Raw genomic sequence first — 19,304 nt, 5'->3', positions numbered from 1 at the left:
TGCTGAAAAGATGAGCAGAATAGGTGGCAATACATTCAGAGGATGAGGGATACAATAGTTTCATTAAAAGCATATTAATTTTCATTTATTTCTGTAAAGATTTTTATTTCTAAGTTCAGCTGTAATTAACTGCTTTAATTTCTTTTTAAACAGGTGTCAAACAAAAAATCAAATAGCACTCCTCCCCCAGCACAACTATCTAAAATCAAAGTACCAGCACCACAGAATGTAGTGAAGAAGGAAAAGCGTCAGAGTTCTTCAAGGTTTAATGTTAGCAATAACAGGGAGCTTCAAAAACTGCCAGCTTTAAAAGGTATGTCTTTACAAATTAGAATTACTCTTGTGGGGTAATTTGGGCATGAGACTGAGAAGCACCTCAGCTGTCATGCTTCTGATATCTGGACAGCATACATAATACATCAAGTATGCACATCTGCAAACTGCACATACTTGCACTGGGTGGCTTTGTCTTTTTGTTTTATCTGCACTTGAGGACTTCCAGTGTGTTGCCTTCTTGGCAGTCAGTATAGGCAGTGTGTGTGTGACAGCATATTCACTTATCTCACATAAAACCAGAATATTTGGGATCTCTTTGCAAAATATTAGGCATCTGTCCTCAGAGCAGTGTGCTCAAACCTTGCTTTGTGCTAAAATTTCTCGACACTGTTGGAAGACCTGGTCTATCACTATGTATGGGTCTGTTTTTCCTGAGCATGGGTCAAGCAGAGTGGTGCCTTTTCAGTGCATATGAATGTTTCCTTCATTGATTTTAAGGCTTTTTTTAGCTCTTAGATATATATTTTCTTCCATCTGTGACAAAAAGATGATGATAATTGATGGGTCTTCTCTTACTAACCCAGCTTTTATCATCTTTATTTGCTCTGAAGGCTTATTTAGGGGAAACAAGAAAAAGGCAGTTTTGACGTGCAGTGTGTACTTTGCAGTGTTCAAGATTGCCAGCGAAAGCCTAAAAGATCACTGAAATGTTGAGTAGTACTGTTGTAGGCAATGTGAAATTGTTGGGGAAATTATTGTATTCTTTCCTCCATTTGTCATTTTCTTAATATAATAAATTAGTGTTTCTTGAAAATAAACTCTACTTCTGAGCCTGTCTGAATTACACTGCATTTCATTCAGGTCAAATTAGATTGCAAGATTTTTCTCTTCACACAGATACTGTTTTTACAAAAAGAATCTGAAATACTGTCCATCATGTTAATTTAGCAGCCTATGTACAAGATGCTGTTTAATATATTTCAAGACTAAACTACTGCTTATTTAGTTAGTTAATTTCAATCTATTTATTAATTTTTAATAAGACTATTTAGCACCACAGATTATGAATAATATGTTCTTTTAAACTGGCATAGAAGGTTCATACACAAGCTGTGACAACCAGGGCATGAGTGACATAAGCAAAGGACACTGAATTAGTGATTTTTATAAGAAGTTTTGCATACAGCCACATTGATTGGCAGAACCTTTTGTTCAAAGACTCAGACACAAAGAATATAATTTGTTTTTTGGTCCTGTTTTAAATGCAGTGGTTCTGGTAGTGCCTGGGACTGCAGCTCAGGGGTACCAGAACTCAGCATGCAATAAGAAGCAGTATGGACAGAGAGCTGGAAATGGGGAAAATGAGTGCAGATAGGACAGGAGAGAACTAATCCATCCTACAGTAGTGAAGGTGAAGTTTAAGATCTGTTTCTACCTTGGCTGTGTTGCAGTTTGAACCAGTAGGCCAGTGAAGTACAGAAGAATGCTTACTTGTAGCTGGAGGAGGGAAGAGTAAAAAAAAAAAAGAAAAATCTTACAAACTGTCTGAGGTATTTTCTCAGAGCATTCTAGCACTTCTTGACACAGTGTACCTATTTGTGAAGAAATGGTAGGAGTATTGTGCATTGTAATTGCTTTGAGTCTGCAATCACTCCCCCACACTCAGGTGAAAGGAATGAAAAGATCTTGAGCTTCTCCCTGGTGGCTGCCTGGTGCTGTGTGTACATCCCCAGGTTGTCAAGGGCCGGACTTTGTTATGGAGCACTGGTGCAATTGTTGATCTAGTGAGGGGTAGTAATTGCCACCTTTCACTAGTAAAGGCAGTAATAGCTTTATTATCAAGCTGTACCAAATCTCCTGCATCATGCCAGATGTTGGCATAATGGCTGTGCTCACTGCATGTGCTTACTCCTGATGTAATTCCAGCCTGCTGGGGTTTTGCTGAGAATACTGTTGGCCAGTCACCTGTTCCTCTTTAAAGATACAGAGATACTTGACTTAATGTGCATTTAGTGGGTCAAGTGAATCTGGGAAACTTTCTTTCTGGATATCTTTGTGTGTTGTTTAGTGTCTCTGTCTGGACAGGAGTTAAATTGGACTGGCAGGCTGTAATTTAAAGGACTGAAATGATTAAGACAGGTTTGACTTCTATGAAGTGCTGGGAAGAACATAGTGTTCCTTCAGGTTAGCTGCACTTAATCAGCTTTCAAACTCCTGTTACTCATAACAGGTGGCTGTATTTCTATGGCTACAGTTCCTGGGGAACCTTTCTTTTGTCTGTAGTATAGCAAGAGATGTGTATTTTCTTACAAATGTTGCACTGACTACTGTGGTGTGATGCACTTCACATGAGACTGTATTTTAGGCACAAAATATAGAATGAGGTTGTCTTTGCATACTTTAAGGTCTGTATGAGACATGTGGAAGCTTGTAACTGGTAAGGTCTAAATGACCTGTGGTATTGGTGAGATAACCACCTTTGTTCTGTGCCACAGGTCTGGAGATGAGGTCAGCAGATCACTTGAAATAGTGGGAGGGAAAGGAGGAGCTGCCAAGGTGTTTTTTCATCAAGATTTCTTATTTAAGAAATAGCTTTTTGATCTTCAGGCATGCTGCACACTTTCTCTTGGGTGTTATACCAAAGTGCTGATGATAAGCTTCTGGAAATTCCAGCATATTTGCCCTGGTGACTGGAATTGGTGTGGTATGATTTGTGTTCATTGGAGCAACTTACAATTAACGTTATGCACCCTCAGATTATCCAGGAAATGGAGGAGCAGGACAGCTCAGATAATGCACAAAGAAATGAAATAGATTATGAATTAAGAGGTTTTAAGAAGAGAGCTGAATGTAGAAAAGTCTCTGATGCAATTGGTTTGTGGAACATCAAGATCCACATATTAGCAAAGCTGCAAACTAGTGAGCTCCCTGCAGCACAGTGCAGTGCAACCTGATTTAGTTGGGTAGAACAGGTAGCTTGTCTGCCCACAGATAACCTAGAAGTATCTCTGGAGAAGTGCCTTCAGAGCAGTGTCAAACACCTTGAAAAGATGTTACCTATTTTCACCAAAAAAAAAAAAAATCTGTGCCAGCAAACTTGTGCTTTGTTGATTTCTGCTTATCCAGTTCCATTTGTTAGCTAACATTGGTAGTGCAGGTACTTAAGTTACAGAAAATTGATTTCTAGTTTAAATTGTTAATTGAGAAAAAAATATACTAGACTTAAAAATGCATTTTATTTTATTGTGGTTTGAAAACTTGCAGATTAATTCTTTGTTTATATCAAATATAAATGGCAAAGGGTGCTTCAACCTTTAGAAACGTACCAATTTTTTCATTTTTAGTTTCCTAAGAAAGCAGTTAGTAATTTAGGATATGTTAAAATTAGTATATTAAATATAAAATATTAGAATTACATAAATTGTTAAAATTGTTTAAAACTTTAAAAATGTGTTCTCTGTGAAATAAACAGCGTAAGTGTTCAATATTATTGTGTAAATATATTTAAAAAGCAGCATATCCAAGCTTGTGCATACCTGAGCACTGACACAGTGAAGGAGTTTGTGTTCTTTGCATGCTCACTTCAGCTTTATGAATTCATTGTTACATTACTGGTAATTTTTTCATGGTAAATGAGATTTTTAACTGTTTGTTTTTACAAACAGGTGAATGTATTTGTATGTTATTTTGCATGAATGTGCTGATTTTAGTAAGCAGTAAATGTAGTAAACTCTAAAATAGAAATGACTGTACAAAGTTGAGATTTTTAAGGATGCAGTCTGAATCATGACAATATGTAACAATGTCACAATGAGAATTTTTTAATAGAATATTAAAACACCCTAACTAAGATAAAATGTTTCATGCAGTGTCAAATACAGCTGTGTCACAAATCTAACTTGAACCTTCAAGTAATACTCATTAAAAGGAATGTTCTCTGTCAGTTCTAGAATAACATATTTGAAAAAATAAGTCAGTACTACTTAATATTCTGAAACGTTGCAAACTTTCCCAATGAACATATGTTAGTCATGCATATGTAAATTTGGGCACGATTCAAAAATATGCTTTTTTTGTAGCTTTTTCGTATATACTTTTTTAAAGCTGGGTAAAATCCTTTTACAGCCATGTAAAGGCCTCTTGGGATGCAGTGTCGTGATTCAGTTTGTGCATTTGGGATTGAGGTTTTTTGTTACTTCTATTTGAGGTTTGGGGGTTTCTTTCAGATAAAAGTGAACATTGTTGGATACAATAGAGATTGGACATCAACTTTTATTTTCAAATGCAGTTCTGAGTTGATTCTAAAAGGTATTATTTAGCTCTTGGAGTTGGACTTTTGATCTCAAACGTGTGGATACAATATTCTTATGAATGTTTTTATGAAGGTAGGAAGAAATAAGCTACATTGACAGCTGAGGACTTAACATAGTGGCATTTAGTGCTGAGAAGTATAGAATTGGTTTTTAATGTAGAATATCTGCATGTGATAGGATTAAACAGATTCTGGTGTTTTGTTGTTGAAGATCTTGCCACACATTTTGTTCAGTCCTGGTTTTGATCTTCTGGTGATGTCAGTTTCTGCTTTAGCATGATTTCAACATTAGAAGTACTATTAGTCATATCTATTTGAAAAACTCAAAAACAACCCAAAAAAACCTCCTCAGTAAAAGTGGGGGGGTGGAAAAGAAACGAACATGACAGGTCATTTTCCTGAGCACATTTCATGCAGAGAGCATGGTTCTTGTTTTTCTTCAAGCAGAGACTTCAGAGCTCTGCCAAATTCTCACTCTGTTCTGTGTAAAAGAACATCAGGGTGGTGTCTCAACTTGTCTGCCTGTGATACAGGACTCTGATAGGGAGGCAAGCATTATTAAAGCTTTCCTAATGTTTTTAAGTTGTAAATGGCTGTCTGTTTTCATCATCTGTAAAATATTAAAGTCTGATGAATCAAAATTGAAGAGGTGATTTCAGTTTGAGTCTGAGACCTAAAAAACCAATTGTACCAAATTTTGATTGATAAAACTGTTGAAACCATGAGAAAGGAGGAAAAAGTGAGAATTGCTCAAGAGGCCAGAAATGTAAAATTATTGTGTGTTTTTCTCATGTAGTAATAAGTAAATCTAATATCAAGTAAATGAGAAAGCAAGTCAAGTTTTGTTCTCAGTACTGTAGAGAAATTGAACCATGCATGGTGATAGTTTCTACAAACTCATATTGGAATACATTTAAACTTAAGCAGAGTGTGTTACCAGTTCATTTAAAACTAGCATCTGTTTTCATGATACAAAAGAGACTGACTGGATGTGTGCAATATAATTGAATTTGTGAGAAACGTGGCACTAATGGACTGCTTTGGGGTTTTGAGGAGCATTTTTCATATAAGCTACTGAAATTGGAGATCTCAATGTTTAAGATCACTTTCACTGCAGAAACCTACTCCTGCCACTTGTAATTTATGTAGAGGACAAATAAGCAGTACTTTGGCCTTTCCAGTTTAATTGTACTTCTTATGTGCATGCATGGCAATTCAGGAATTGTGTCCAGCTGCAAGGTGATAGCATTCCTGCTTAGATAAAAGTACTTTATGCAAAGTAAGATGGTAGATTAAACAAGATAATGCTGCTATAAAATATAATTTGCCCTAGTATATAATTCATTGAAAAGGCAAGACACTGAGGCAAAACAAATTAATTCTCATGTAAAATATCAATGAATGCAGTTTTATGGAACAGATCATTCTCCTCTGCCTTGTATGTGACCTATAGTGGAGCAACTCAGTATGCTAAATGCTGTCCTTCTGGTCCTGACTGTGTTTGTGCTTTTATAGGGTTAATTTATTGAAACAAAAACCCCATAATGGAAAATACTGCAGAAGCTTGTTCTTTCCTATATCAGTATGGTTGAATGTATGTATTGTATCATGTGAAGGAACTGTGGAGGCTCTTTGTCCTGTTACTTTAGCAACTTTGTCCTTGAACTTTGACCTTAAAAGCATTATCAGTACTATGTAAACAGACTTTCCTGTACTGATTTTTCTTTAAGATGTTTAAAATAATCATTTAAATGTCTGTGTAAGCATATGCATTTCTTAAACCAAAAGCTGACAATTGTTTGGTGTTCATACAGGAACATACGTTCTATCAGTGGTTATAAAGTAATTAACATTAAAATATTTAGAAATTATCCAGTCTGAATTGCTATGCAGCATTTTAAAGATGAAGAAACATGGTATGTAATGAATGAAGAACTACAAAAAAAAAGGTTGTAGAGGAAAGAAGAAAGATACTTTGCTTGAATGTGTGAATTCTTTTCCTTCAGCTGGTTTTACATGAAATCATAGGCTTGGATTAGTGAGCCGTTTTTCATTTCAACTGCCCTATCAAACACCTACTCATTAGTCAGCAGCTGAAAGTGTTAGAAGAATGCACTACATCTGTCACTGGCAGCATTTCCTACCAAACTTGTTTCCACTGAAGTTTGGATAGAATCCATAAAAATAGGATTTAAAATGTGGTATTGTCTTATTTTCTAGATTCTAACCTGTCTCTGAATTCAATTTAGATCTCTCTTAAAATGCCTTTTATTATACCCTCATTCACAAAAGGAACATTTTGTTCCATTGCGTAGATCCTCATTATAATGAGACCTTCACATTTTTCCTGCTGCACTGAATTTCTTTCTTCTTAAGACCTCTACAGATCAAACATTGAATTTATACACATGAGTATCAATCAGTGATTGTTGGATTAGCCTGGTCTCAAATTTTTACTCTTAAATGTTATATTTTTACACTTTATTTCTTAAAAGTGGTATGTGTGACCTATGTAATAAGGCCACAGGCATCAGTGAGTTTGGTGTTATTTTGATGGATTTTGCACAGGGCTTGATTAAAATAGTGTGCCAGTATTTGAAATGAGCTTCTGCAATCTGCCCTAGGAATTACTTTTTTGTACCAATGCTATTTTTAAAATAGGTTTCTTTTAAAGTAATGATTTTGTCTTGTACAGCTTTCTAAACTCAACCAATACCTACTGGTTTTTCTCCCTGTCCCCGCTCACAAAACTTGTTGAGTATACAAGATTGATTGAAGGAAAACTTGGCACCATTGAACCTTTGTGCTACAGTGACTGTGCAAATATTAGGAAATCCAGATAGAGACAGGAAATCCAGTCACAAATTGATGTTTACCAATTCCTCTTTAACCAAATTTTGCTGTCCTACAAGAAGTGAATGTTATAAAATTTTCAATGAGGAATTGTCTTTTGCCATGCTTCAGTCTTGGGAAATTTTAAGAAAGCTGCATGATAGTTCAGATCCCTTTCATTTAGCCAGGTAAGTCTTAGCTCTGTATTTTTTTTTGGTAGCTAAGTATTAACATGATGTTTACTGGCTCTGTTTCCTTGAAGAATTTCCTCTTGGCTGTCCTTTGGATTTGAGTCAGAACCTAGAAGGAGAAGCCCATATCCTTCCTATTGCTACAGGTTCTCCTCCAGAATGTGTAGTATCCCGTACCTTTCCTTCCTTCTCTAAAACAAAATTACTATATTTGAGTAACTCACTGTTCAGGGTTGTGATAGGACCCACATTTTCTTATATCCTGACATCATTTATGTGAACAGCAAGTTTAGTGTAGGCTATAATTGGAGGCGGGGGGGGGGGGAAGTCAATGACATGGCTCCTACCAGAAAAAGCAAGTCATGTTTATTCCTATCCCTTTTTTGGGTGTCTGTCTGGTGGGCGAGATAATGGAATCAACATGGCTCAAACTCACACTTTTCTCATTTTAACTGTGCTCAGTTTCCTAATCTGGTTTAGCCATGCAGCTGCACAAACCTTGTACAGCAATTTCAGAGAGTTGGGCACCTGAGCCTCAGAAGAGAGGGGATTGCAGAAGTAGCTCCTATAGGTTTAGCTTAGCTTACACTGCCATGGAACACAGTCTAAGTTAGCAGAAAACCAACCTGACAATGTGGCTTTCTGTTGGCTATGGGAATTCACCAGCTCAGCTAGGTATGATGACCACTGAAGCAGATGAGAGCAAAATATTTTCAAATGTAAAGCAGAGAGGAGTGCAGGAAGGGGCCTGAAGCAGCCTGCAAAAAGGCTGGTTTAGGTTGATGAGGAGTAGGAATTTCAGCAATTGTGCCTTTAGTAACCTTAGAGCTCAGACTAAATATCTTTCCTTCCTCTCTCAATCAAAAAATAAAAACTCATATAGTCTGAGAGGTAACCAAGCCAAGTGTCCTCATGTAAGTAGAAGTTCGTGCAATTTTCATTATCTTATGTTGTTGATTCTGCCATTATCAGTTAGAGTAGTAGGTGGTGTAGAATGGAAATAAAGGCAGCCTTTGGGCAGGTGAATTTGCTATATGTGTTGTGGGGGGATGAGAAGCAGGGTGAGTGGCTGTTTTTAAAATCAATAACCCGAATGGAGTGTTTGTTTTTGAAAAAGTGGTACATAGCCTCCAAATGTAAAGAGTATTCATTAGCTGTAGTGCTGGATCCTAACTAAAGGATCTGATCTTTACAGTCCCTTCCAATCAAAACCATTCTATAGTTCTAAAAAGTTACACAGTTATATCCTGAGAACTTTATAGGATTTTTCCTTCATTCCCGTCATTGGAAAGTTAGCAGTGATGAGCAGGGTTCAGAGGAAATCTGTAATAGGTACAGTTTCACTACATTGTCAATATGGTTTTTTGTTCATTTAATTCTGAAAATAAATAGCTAAAGTTAATACTGTTTTTCATTTTCTTGCACCAGAAATGTCTTCATAAATTTGTTAAACTAAGTTCTTCCTCCCATTGATATTCATTAGCTCTGCTCCACTTGCACTAATATTCTTTCCCTTCCATTAGGAAGTCAATTCCTAACTCAATTTTCCTTGCAGTTTTTTTTCCCAAATGAAGTTGCTCAAAATAATTCAACTTAAGTAAATATTTTCCTTTGGTGGCAAATCAAATATTTTAAGATTGAAACAAAGGGAGGGTATACAGACCTCCTGAGCAGAATGTACTCTCAATCTTACAATGGTGAGAAAACTGCAGATGATGTTAACCAGCAAAAGGTCTTATGAAGACCAAAGTACTTCAGCTTCACTAGTGCCCTGTCAGAATTACAGCAGAAATACACTGGTTTCTCAGTGGTTTTTTAAGTACTGGACTCAGACCTAACAGAGTCCAGAAAAAAAGAAGAACTGAGAACATTTCTACAAAAGAAAACTTCCTGAATGTGACTGAATCCTATCTGCCAATAAACTGCTAGCTCTGTGAATACGCTCTCTAATGAAGAATTTTCCAGGTGGCTTGACTCTTAAACCACTACCTAAAATTTGCTAATGAACCTCCAACAATGAAAGCCATGGTTATGTATAAATTAGGAAATGGCACTGTAACTGATGTTTCCCTTTTTGCTTTGTTGTGAAATTGTGTCCATGGCCACAAGGACAGCCTTCCTGGCCATTTAACCTTTGCAAGGAGTTTCAGAGAGACAGAAGCAGTAGTTGACCATTAAAGCAGACATGAGTAGAAAGGACTGATAGAGCAGCTGTTCTTAAATATATAGTTACCAGATAAACTGGAATTTTAAACCTTATTTTTGCCACTTTTACTGTGGTTTATTACTATAAGATAATCTAATTCTGCTTTACAATTGGGAAAAGAAGCAATTTGTTACAAGATCCTGTGTGTGAAAATACTTTAAAAAATACCCAAGTTGTTTTGTTTTTTCTGTCATCCATCAGAATCTTGTAGAAAACCTTGTTAGAGGTCAGTCTTGGTTTTATTTTTCAATCTATTTCTTTTAAAGGCATATGTCTGTGGTAGCTTTTTGTTTTGCAAGGCTAAAACTCACATTGAACTTGGTGATTTTAAAGGTCTTTTCCAACCTTGATGATCCTATGATTTTAAGGTATACTCAAGGGATATATAGATAAAAAACATGAAGTTTGTGAGAATACACCTTCCCTGGTTTTGCCTACATGATAAGGACAAAGGATTTGAATCTCTGTAGCCTTAGAGAAGAGGTCTAAAAAGTTCACGTGGTTTGTTTTGATGTTGTCAAAAGCATACTACATTTATATCACACATTATGTTTGGCCATTTTTTAAATTACTAGAAACTTTGCAGTCTTTATTTTTTTAAGTGTGCTTATAGTGAGAAGATTTGATTTAATTTCTAACCTAATCTTCTTTGAGGTAGGATGCATTTACTTACTGTTGGTAGTGAGTGTAGAAAAATTAATTCCTTCCACCTCCATAATTATTCTTTAAAGTACTTGGATATTCTCAGTCAAGTCCGTTCTATTTAAAAAACAAACCAACAAACAAACAACCCACACACCACATCAAGCAGAGGAGCTTTATTTTTTTTTTAACTAAGTAATATTTTAAAGATTTGTTGTTTTTGGGCTTTCTCATCAGGTTTAGATTCAGGATGTACAACTTCAAATTGGGCCTTGTCAGCAATCATTAAATCCAGTTGATTTCTTTGTGTGTCTTATGGATGATATTCTTCTTCTTTATATCCCAGTTAGTCTTTTCCCTTCACCAATTGAATAATATTCAGTACAGCTCTAACTCATATGTGACCGTGTATTATTGTAGAGTGGTGTAATTTTTCTAACCAGATACACATATGCCCTATAATTTGTTTTTATTTAAAATTTTCATCAGCAAGTTACTTAATGAAAAAGTAACTTCTTCTGATGTGCACCTTTTTTTTTTTTTTTTTTAATTGCACTAGTATGTGACATACAGTATTTAGGCAGGACAGATTTGGAGACAGCACAAGTAACAGTGCCAGTTTCTCTGAACATCACTCCCAGCAGAAAAAATAGTCCTTCAAACAGCTCATTGTAAGAATAAATGTGCAAGTCTCATATGACGAAAAAAAAGCTGCTCACAGTTTTGTTGTAAATACCTTAAATAATCGGACTAACGAGTTCAGAAATTGTTATGCTGTGCTTTTTTTAATTGTACTTCTGAGATTATGCAGGAAAACTGCTTCCATATGCTTATATATTGCTTTTTAGTAATATTCTTTACTTTTCAGTAATAGTTTAAAAAGCTATTTATAATTACTGATCTTTTTAGAAAGGAAAACCAGGATTTTGCAATATCCAAATTTAGGAACATCAGCATAATCTGAAGGCAGATCCATTTCTGGATTGATAGTATCCAGGTCCATTTCTAGATTAAAAGAAATATTCCGCATGAAACATGATGGTTTCATCTGCTGCTTGTCATATATGTGTATTTTTATTTGTAATATACATGCTAGTGACCAGTGGTAAAACAGTGCAAGGAATGTTTATAAGGTTTTATATTTCTAAATCAACAGTAATAATCCAAGGACCTGTATCTTACTGTAAACTAACTACCTCTTGTTATGGCCCTTGAAAGCTGAAGTTGTAGATGGTACCCTCAGTGCTGTGTTTTTCCACGGTTAAATTAAACATTGGTTTGATAATCCCGGGAAACCGTACCGAAGGACACGCTAGGGAAAGAGGAAAAATAAAACTGCATGCGCTCTTTCTAGCAGGTGCTACTGAATATTATCGAGGGGGCGGGGGTACAACAGCAGCAATGAGATCATCCTGGCAATAATAAAAAACCCAAACCCAACGCAGCGGGCCCGTCATCGCCGCAGCCGCTCCGCCCCTGCCGCGGGGCCGGGGCCGGCGCGGGCGCGGGGGGAGCCCCGCACCGGCCGCGCTCATTCGCGGCCTCCTCGGTGTCATTTGAAGTTGCTGCCGTCGGCCAATGGGGCTCCTCCCGCCCGCTGACATCACTCCCCAGCCAGTTCCCTCCAGCTGCAGAGCGCTTCAGTTTCTGTCTTTTTTTAAACTAAAATGGAGGCTGGTTTCTTGCCTTAAGGAATACAGTGCCGTGCCTGCTGGAGCCTAGATGTTGACATGTAACAGAGCTGGCAGCAGGATGGTGGTTGACGCAGCCAATTCCAATGGGCCGTTCCAGCCCGTGGCCCTTTTGCATATTAGAGGTGAGTTATTGTGCGTGTGAGAGTGAATCGCGACCCTCTGACGAGCGAATAAATGGCTATTGTGGAGCTCGGAGAAGGGGAACAGGAAGTCCTTTGTAGCTCAGCCCCTCTCGGTTTGTTACAGCCGCGGTAAAACCGGCGGAGAGCAAAACCCATTTTCTATCAAATGCGTTTGGGGAAGATTTAAGAATTCATGGTGGCATTGCATGCATAGTTAAAAGCAGGTTTTACAGCTTTCTGCCGTAACTCTCCCATCCCCCTTCCAAGCTGTGCTGATGTCAAAGGATGTGAAGTCACTACCCCAGAAAGGTACTGAGGGGGGGAGGGAAGAGCCAACTTATCCCTATAGCGTTTCTAGAGAATAAGGGCAAACCTTTGTGTGCTTCAAAGCATTTTTTTGTTTGAATTGTTCAGATAGAGCTGCCTTAAAGTGCACTGCAGCTTGTAAAAGAATTGTAAGTGCCAGAGAGGAAGAGGGGAAGGAGATGTGACACTATGAAAATATCCTTTATGTATTTAGAAGGCATTTCCTAGAAGAGATGCGGTTTGGCTTTAACAAGCAAGCTCTTGTGTGCCTACCGTGTTGTGCAGTTCTGAATGTTCAGTTCTTCACTGAATATGTTCTTTAGGGTTTATAGAATTAGTGCATTGCAAATTACATTTTACATCATTTGAAAATACATGTTGGTATGCCACTTCTGTACAATATTGAGTGTCTATCTCTTGTTCTGTATTTTTTTACGTAGTAAAATTTTGCATTGTGTTGGGAGGGTTTGGGGTGTATTTTTTTTATCTCTTAAGCAACCAGTCCTTTTTTTAATATCTGCTGTAGGGTGTTTCTGGTTTAGAACTTTATGAAGGCAGAACATGTATTGGCTGGGATGAGCACATCTTGAACAATAATATTTATATGCAAGAAACATAGCTGGTACCGTTGTTAATTACCTTTGCTTCTCAGCTTTCGGTGGCATAGGCTAGATGTCAGTACTGGAAATAAATTTTTTTTTATTAATACTCCATAAATTTTGCTTTGGTAGTTTATAAACCCCAACTGTTCAGAAGTCTGTTCTTTTAAGTAGGAACATGGGTGTTCAGGAATTTAAAAATCATGATTTCTCTTACCTTTTAAAAGAGCCATAACCTGTTCTGTCTGATGTGGCAATGGATAAATTCTAGAAAACTAATTTTGATCTGTGACTGGGGAGGGAATTCAGTAAAATTCCTTTGATTTCAAATAGGGACTATGCTTGTTGTCAAGGGAATATAAATGGAACTGCCTGACCTGTAGACAAGCCTTTGCTTTTCACTGTGTACAAATCATTTTAATTTTCAGTTAGGTGCTGCCTTTTGGAAGGGGAAAAGCACCATCTTTTAAAGGTTCAAGTTAGGAAAACAACCCAAGGTTGGAATCAGAATGATGAAATATTGCAATGATTATCCTTAATCCTTTGTCCCAATATTGTCATTGAAGTTCTCATCCTGTCTTTGCTCAATGTAATACATAATTGTGGAAACCATGGATTTTAAGAAACTGTTCTGAAATTTACTTTCCCAAGACCTACATTTATGGTGCACTGAATAATACAGTAGTAAAGAAGAGATTAAATGGTTTTGTGGTTTAGGGGTTTTTTTGGGTGTTATGATTTTTTTCTGTTTGGTTGGTTGCATGTTTTCAGTAGATTATGAGAGTAGAGTTTCTTGTAAGCAATTAAAGAATAACTGGGAGATTGATTGTTTTTCATTTTTCAGGTGGCAGGAAATAAAATGGGTGTCTGGTTTTATAGCCTGGAGGAGTTTCTTGACACTGGGAGAGCAAAGCATCTCTTCCATACATCCATGTGTGCAGCAGTTCCTTTGGGTTTTTTATGTGTCCCTCATGTCACCAGCTGTGCTGATGCTACCAGTACTGATGCTTCCAAAATGAAGCCTGTCAGAGCAATACATACAAAATTAATGGCAGTAAAAATTAGCTGGTAATTTGAAGGCTAATGACACATTATTATTGTTTGTCCCAATGCATGCTGCTTTTTCAGTTATCCTTTTGCATCATCTGCTGTAATATAGGATTAAATTTCTAGTAGAAGTGTTCCTCTTGGCAACTATAAGAACAAAAACTTCAAGGTCAAGGACAGGGGGTAGGGGCATAAGCCCCTTGGATGTTTCTCATAGATATAGTTTGTTGAAATAGAAAAAATATTTTTAAGTACCAGTTCCTTTTTTTTTTTTTAATTTTGAGATGGTGTCGGTACCGTATTTGAACTCAATCAAGCTTCTAAAAATATGTGAAGCCTTGTGGACTACACTGTTAGTACTTCATTGAAAATAAAAATTGCAGTCTTACTTATAAAGTTAATTCCAAAGCACTTCTGTACCTGGATCATATAAAAAATGTAAGGTTTGCAGAATAAAAAGGAAATTTTTAGCAAGCAACAATGTCATGCCAGATCAGAACCTTTGTCCTGTGCATCCTGAACTCCAGGGAGCTTTGTTTCTGGGTTGCTTACAGCTTTACCTAAACAACACCATTGAAAAAAGATGCAAATGGTGTTTAAAAATTATGTTAAGTCTTGTGAATAGGAAATAAGAATGTCAGAATTTTACTGACTGCCATTGCTGACGCTGTTTATCTCCAACATGACCAAAAGAAGTTGCAGTAGGTACTGGAAGAATAGGAGGTGTCACGGCCATAAGTACCCCATCCTCCAGCAGTTCATTTGGCTGCCAGTACTCAAGTTCATCTTGGGTATGGTGCAGCCATGTAATCCTGAGTCAGAGTGCTGTGGAGAGAGCTGTGAGTTTGTTGGGGTTCCCCTTTGGTTCAGGAGCTGTCTTTAGGCTCAGGCCTGTGGCCTTGGTTGTTGCCTCAGCTGGGTTGCAGCTGTGTGGTTGTCCTGTCATGTGCCTCGCTGATCTGGATCCTGGTGTTGGTGTCCCTCTGCACTGAGCACTTGTTCAGCAACCTCAGGACTGTCAGCTGAGCCTGCTCAGTGTCAGTAGAGCTGCTCTCCTTTCTTCATTCAGGTACTGTGAGACTGTGCCCTTTGTCACAACTGTAGACTGTTGGCAGTTGTTCAAGAGCAGTGTGTAGAAATCAGAAATGCGGGTGACTTTTGACCCACTGCTGGAAAATAACAAGTACCAACAGAGCCTAATCCATGCCAAATGCAAGTGGTGTGGCACATTGCTGTATGTTATCTGCTTGTGCTGAAAACTGCCTCAGTGAGAGTGATTGGCCTGCTGGGGTAGTGAGTCTTTAGTCAGCAACAGGCTGCCCTGGGGATCTGAGCTATGCTGCTGCTGCTGCTGCATTGGTCTTTCTACTGTACAAAGGTAGCTGAATATTATGCCCTTGAGTTGATTGTCACTGATTGCCATCATCAACTGAAAACTTAGTTGTATTGGAATGATATAAAGCTTCTAGGAAAATTAAAATTTCAGTTTAAGCAGCTGTTACAGCCATGGAGTAACTGCTGTGGTTTGTGATCTTGGATAGAGGCTTGACCTTGTGAAACAAGTGTAGCTAAAGGAACTCATCCTGTAGTATCTGCACGGAGAGCTCCTTTAGGATCTTTGTGCATCAACAGGCCACTTGCAATCAAGATGCCATTAAGACAGCACAGGGGGTTATTAGGTATCATGAATTTAATGTTTTTACAGTAAGGAGGGAAGCAGATCTGGATGGTGGTTTCAGGATGCATCCCTCCATATGGAGCCCTTGTGGCAGCCAAAGGCCCAGGGTGGTAGAAGTGCATTCAAGGTCCTGACAGGATGAGCCACAAACACAAGGTGAGGCTTGGGGAAAGGAAACATTTTGGTTTCCATCTCAACACTTCACTCAGAGAAAGCAGCTGTAGAAGCTGCATGGATTAGGACACTGCATGGATTTGTCACTAGACTTCAGAGTTACCAGTTCATATTTACTGTTGAGTGTTCAAAACCATAACTATAGTAAAGCATGTAGTAACAGGTAGAAAATAATAGTAATTCATTCTGTAGGCAAAGTATGAATACGCAGGAGGGATGAGATGTTTTTCTTTAGGAATACAGTTCAGTGTTGATAACAAAAATCCCTTAATATTGTTTTGTCAGAGCACAGAAGTAGCCCAGATGCCAATGTCTCCATGAACTCAAGAAATGTGTTGAACAAAATACGTAAAAAACTCTGTTCTGATCTGCAATGGCAGAACCAGCTGAATGTAAAGGTTACTTTAATGGCTTGGTTGCTGACTGGCTGGAACTGGTAATGTCTGTTCCTCCATTTCAAAAATTATTTTCAAGATGTTTTGCAAGACATACTGAAAATTGTGTGGGAAGAAGGGTGAGAACACCCTGATACTGTGTTAACTCAAACTGATGCTTTCTGTAGGCCATTACATGTTTCAACTATCTCATTGTCCATCCTTCTCCTTTGCCTTCCAGAGCAACAGATGTTTTTTGACAGATTTGACTTGTCATTATTTAAGTAACTTTAGATTTTATGGAAGATGCTTTGACTTTTTTTCAAAAATTATGTGATGTTAACTTTGTCCATTTTTCCTATGTGCTGCTTGTTTATCTTGAGCGAGGGATCGTGGAAGGTAGTTCAGATTACACCTTTACATAGTGTTCTTCAAGGCAAAAAATGTCTGTGGTAGTGTTGCTGTGATGTAAATATCTGAATATTTAGATAGAAATTTGCATGTTCCTCAAAGGTGGTGAAAGATCTTTGTTTAGTTGGACAATTTATATCTTAAAGGAGAAAAGCTTGGCACTTCCATTTTAGAAAGAATCCATCATGTGTTTGTCTTGAAAAATAATTGACCTGAAAATACTTCTGTCTAACCACAGTTGCTAAAAACTCTTGCTAGTCTGTTGCTTTGCAGGAATTGTGTCTGAGCTAAAAGAAGAATAAAAAATTATCCGTTCTGTAATTAAATGGGAAGCAGAGCCCAAAGCTCTGGCTTCAGAAGTAGTAGAGACCAGACTCAGCACGCAGAATGGCAACCATCTACCTCATGATGTACAAAGGAGGCTGAAAGAACTGGATTCGTTTGGCCTAAAGGAAGGAAGGTTAAGGGGAGATTTGATCCTCGACTAACTGATGGGGAGGTGCAGAGCACAAAGCCATGCTCTTCTCAGAGATCCACAGTGGGTGAATGAGAAGTAACCAGTATGACTTGGCAAACTCTGGAGACTGCAATTGTACACAAGGCGAAAATATTTTCACCATAAAAGTGGTTAAAAGCTGGAACAAGATTCCAGAAGGGGCTGTGAAATCTCTGTAACTGGAGATACTTGGAGTGGAGAGCAGCTAGGTTTATGTAGTAGGGGATTAGACAAGCAGAAATGACTGTCCCTTCTGGTGAAAATTATTCTGTGATTCTGTCATTCTTTGGTTCTTGTGGGACCAAAAAGTGACTGTTCTTGCTGTAACATAAAAATTCTAGAATATTAATTTAAATGTAGGGCTTTTTTTTCTCAAGTTCAAAGAGCAATATTCTTAATGTAAACTCTCTTTATGCCCCTTCTTTTCTTTTTAGTTACTAAGGCAAACTTTTTAATACTTGACGCTAGCATTGCCTATTAGTAGTACTTTTACTTCTGGTAATTCACAGTTTTTGGTGTTAATGGTGTTTTAAATTATTCTTACCATGTTTTAGCAAACTGTTAAAGATGGGTAACTGGAAGTGCATGCAGTATTAAAAACATTGGCATGCTAAAAGAATGTTTTATTCGTTTCTAAATCTTCAATTAGAAGCTCAGCAGCAGTCCATACCTTCTGAATGAGATAGAATTAATAAATGTACACAGGCAGCTATTTCACCCACATTTCTTTACATTTATCAGCTTTTGGAAAGATCTAATAGATTGAATTAATTTCCTTAGTACTGTGAGATTTTTCTCTAGCCTTTTTTGACAAGTTTGAATTGACAATGAGTACAGCTTTTAACAAACTGTGTGACCTTGCTATTCATCTTCTGTGGTGTTTATGAAAATGTTGAACAGTGTCATTTCTAACACATCCTTACGACATGTTTGTAGTAATCTTCCTGCATTATAACAACATTATGTTAAAAATACAAAAATTCCAGGATAATTGTCACCTACCGAATTTCTAATACTTTCCAAGAACTTGATGTGTTTCAAGCATAATTTCCTTTACGTGTGCTGAGTTTGCCTTTTTGGGGGTAATAATATTTTTTTATACTCTGAAACTAGCCTATTCTGATTATAAAAGCATACCTAAAAATCTCAAAGTCACATTTCATGATCCTGTTTTTTGACTCTTAGTATATTCTGCAGCAGAAAATTAATCTGGTTTATTCCTTCTGTATTTTCTTTGAATGCATCTTGCACCATCCACCTAAGTAGGTATTTTAAGGATGGTGAACTTATTCGGTCTGAGCACGTACGTTTATTTAAATCTCAATTTTCTTTAATTCTTTAGCACATTTAAATTCAGTCAATATTTAAGGTGCAGTCGCTCCTTGTTGTGAGAAGTGAGCATAGTCTTCCTGGGAGGAATGGTGTATAGAGGAGACATCTTAATTTTCTTCTGAGATGCTTCCATAGTAGTGATGAACTGTGTTACTTCTCTGAGTGAATTAAAATTTTTAAATGGAAGGCTTGCTTGTACCTTTGTGGGAATATTTCCGTGCAAAAGACCTTCCAAACTTTTTTTAGTCCTGCCAGTCCAATAAATGGAATTTCCAATGGTCAGCATACACCTTCTATCCTGCTTGCAGGTCATGGTTGTTGTTGGGTTTTGATCTAATGGAGAAACCTCAGTTGAGATTTAAAGGAGATGAAAATGTTTGTTCTTCCCTTTTCTCCCCCATTAGCCAATTACAGTTTGGTAACCTGAAGGGATGAGAACAGGTATCAACCTTGTGTTTGGGCTGTTATGTTCCTGCCAAGCCACCTGGACTCTCTTGATACATGGCCTGACTCCTGGAGCTCATAGTCATCCATCTTGCCAAAAGTTTCTGATTTCTCCTAGGAAATTCTGAGCCTGCTGCTGTTTAACATTGCTTAATGACTTGTACACTT

The 19,304-nt window shown here is 37.5% G+C and overlaps 1 protein-coding gene across 5 annotated transcripts in view; it reads left to right on the top strand.

Moving 5' to 3' along the window:
• Window positions 1-19,304, top strand: part of PPP2R5C (protein phosphatase 2 regulatory subunit B'gamma) — a 71,765-nt gene that overhangs the window by 17,133 nt on the left and 35,328 nt on the right. For 3 of the 5 annotated variants that reach the window (XM_064423322.1, XM_064423326.1, XM_064423327.1), the window contains exon 3: window positions 154-313. In XM_064423322.1, coding sequence (XP_064279392.1) covers window positions 154-313 — 160 coding nt within the window. Of the gene's footprint in view, window positions 1-153; window positions 314-11,948; window positions 12,276-19,304 lie in introns of those variants that run through there. The other 2 variants (XM_064423323.1, XM_064423325.1) reach the window with 2 other exon arrangements.

Source organism: Passer domesticus, chromosome 6, assembly GCF_036417665.1.
Source record: "Passer domesticus isolate bPasDom1 chromosome 6, bPasDom1.hap1, whole genome shotgun sequence".
NCBI classification, from domain to species: Eukaryota; Metazoa; Chordata; class Aves; order Passeriformes; family Passeridae; genus Passer; species Passer domesticus.
Note: the sequence above shows the minus strand (reverse complement) of the source record. Positions and strands in the feature narration are given on the sequence as shown.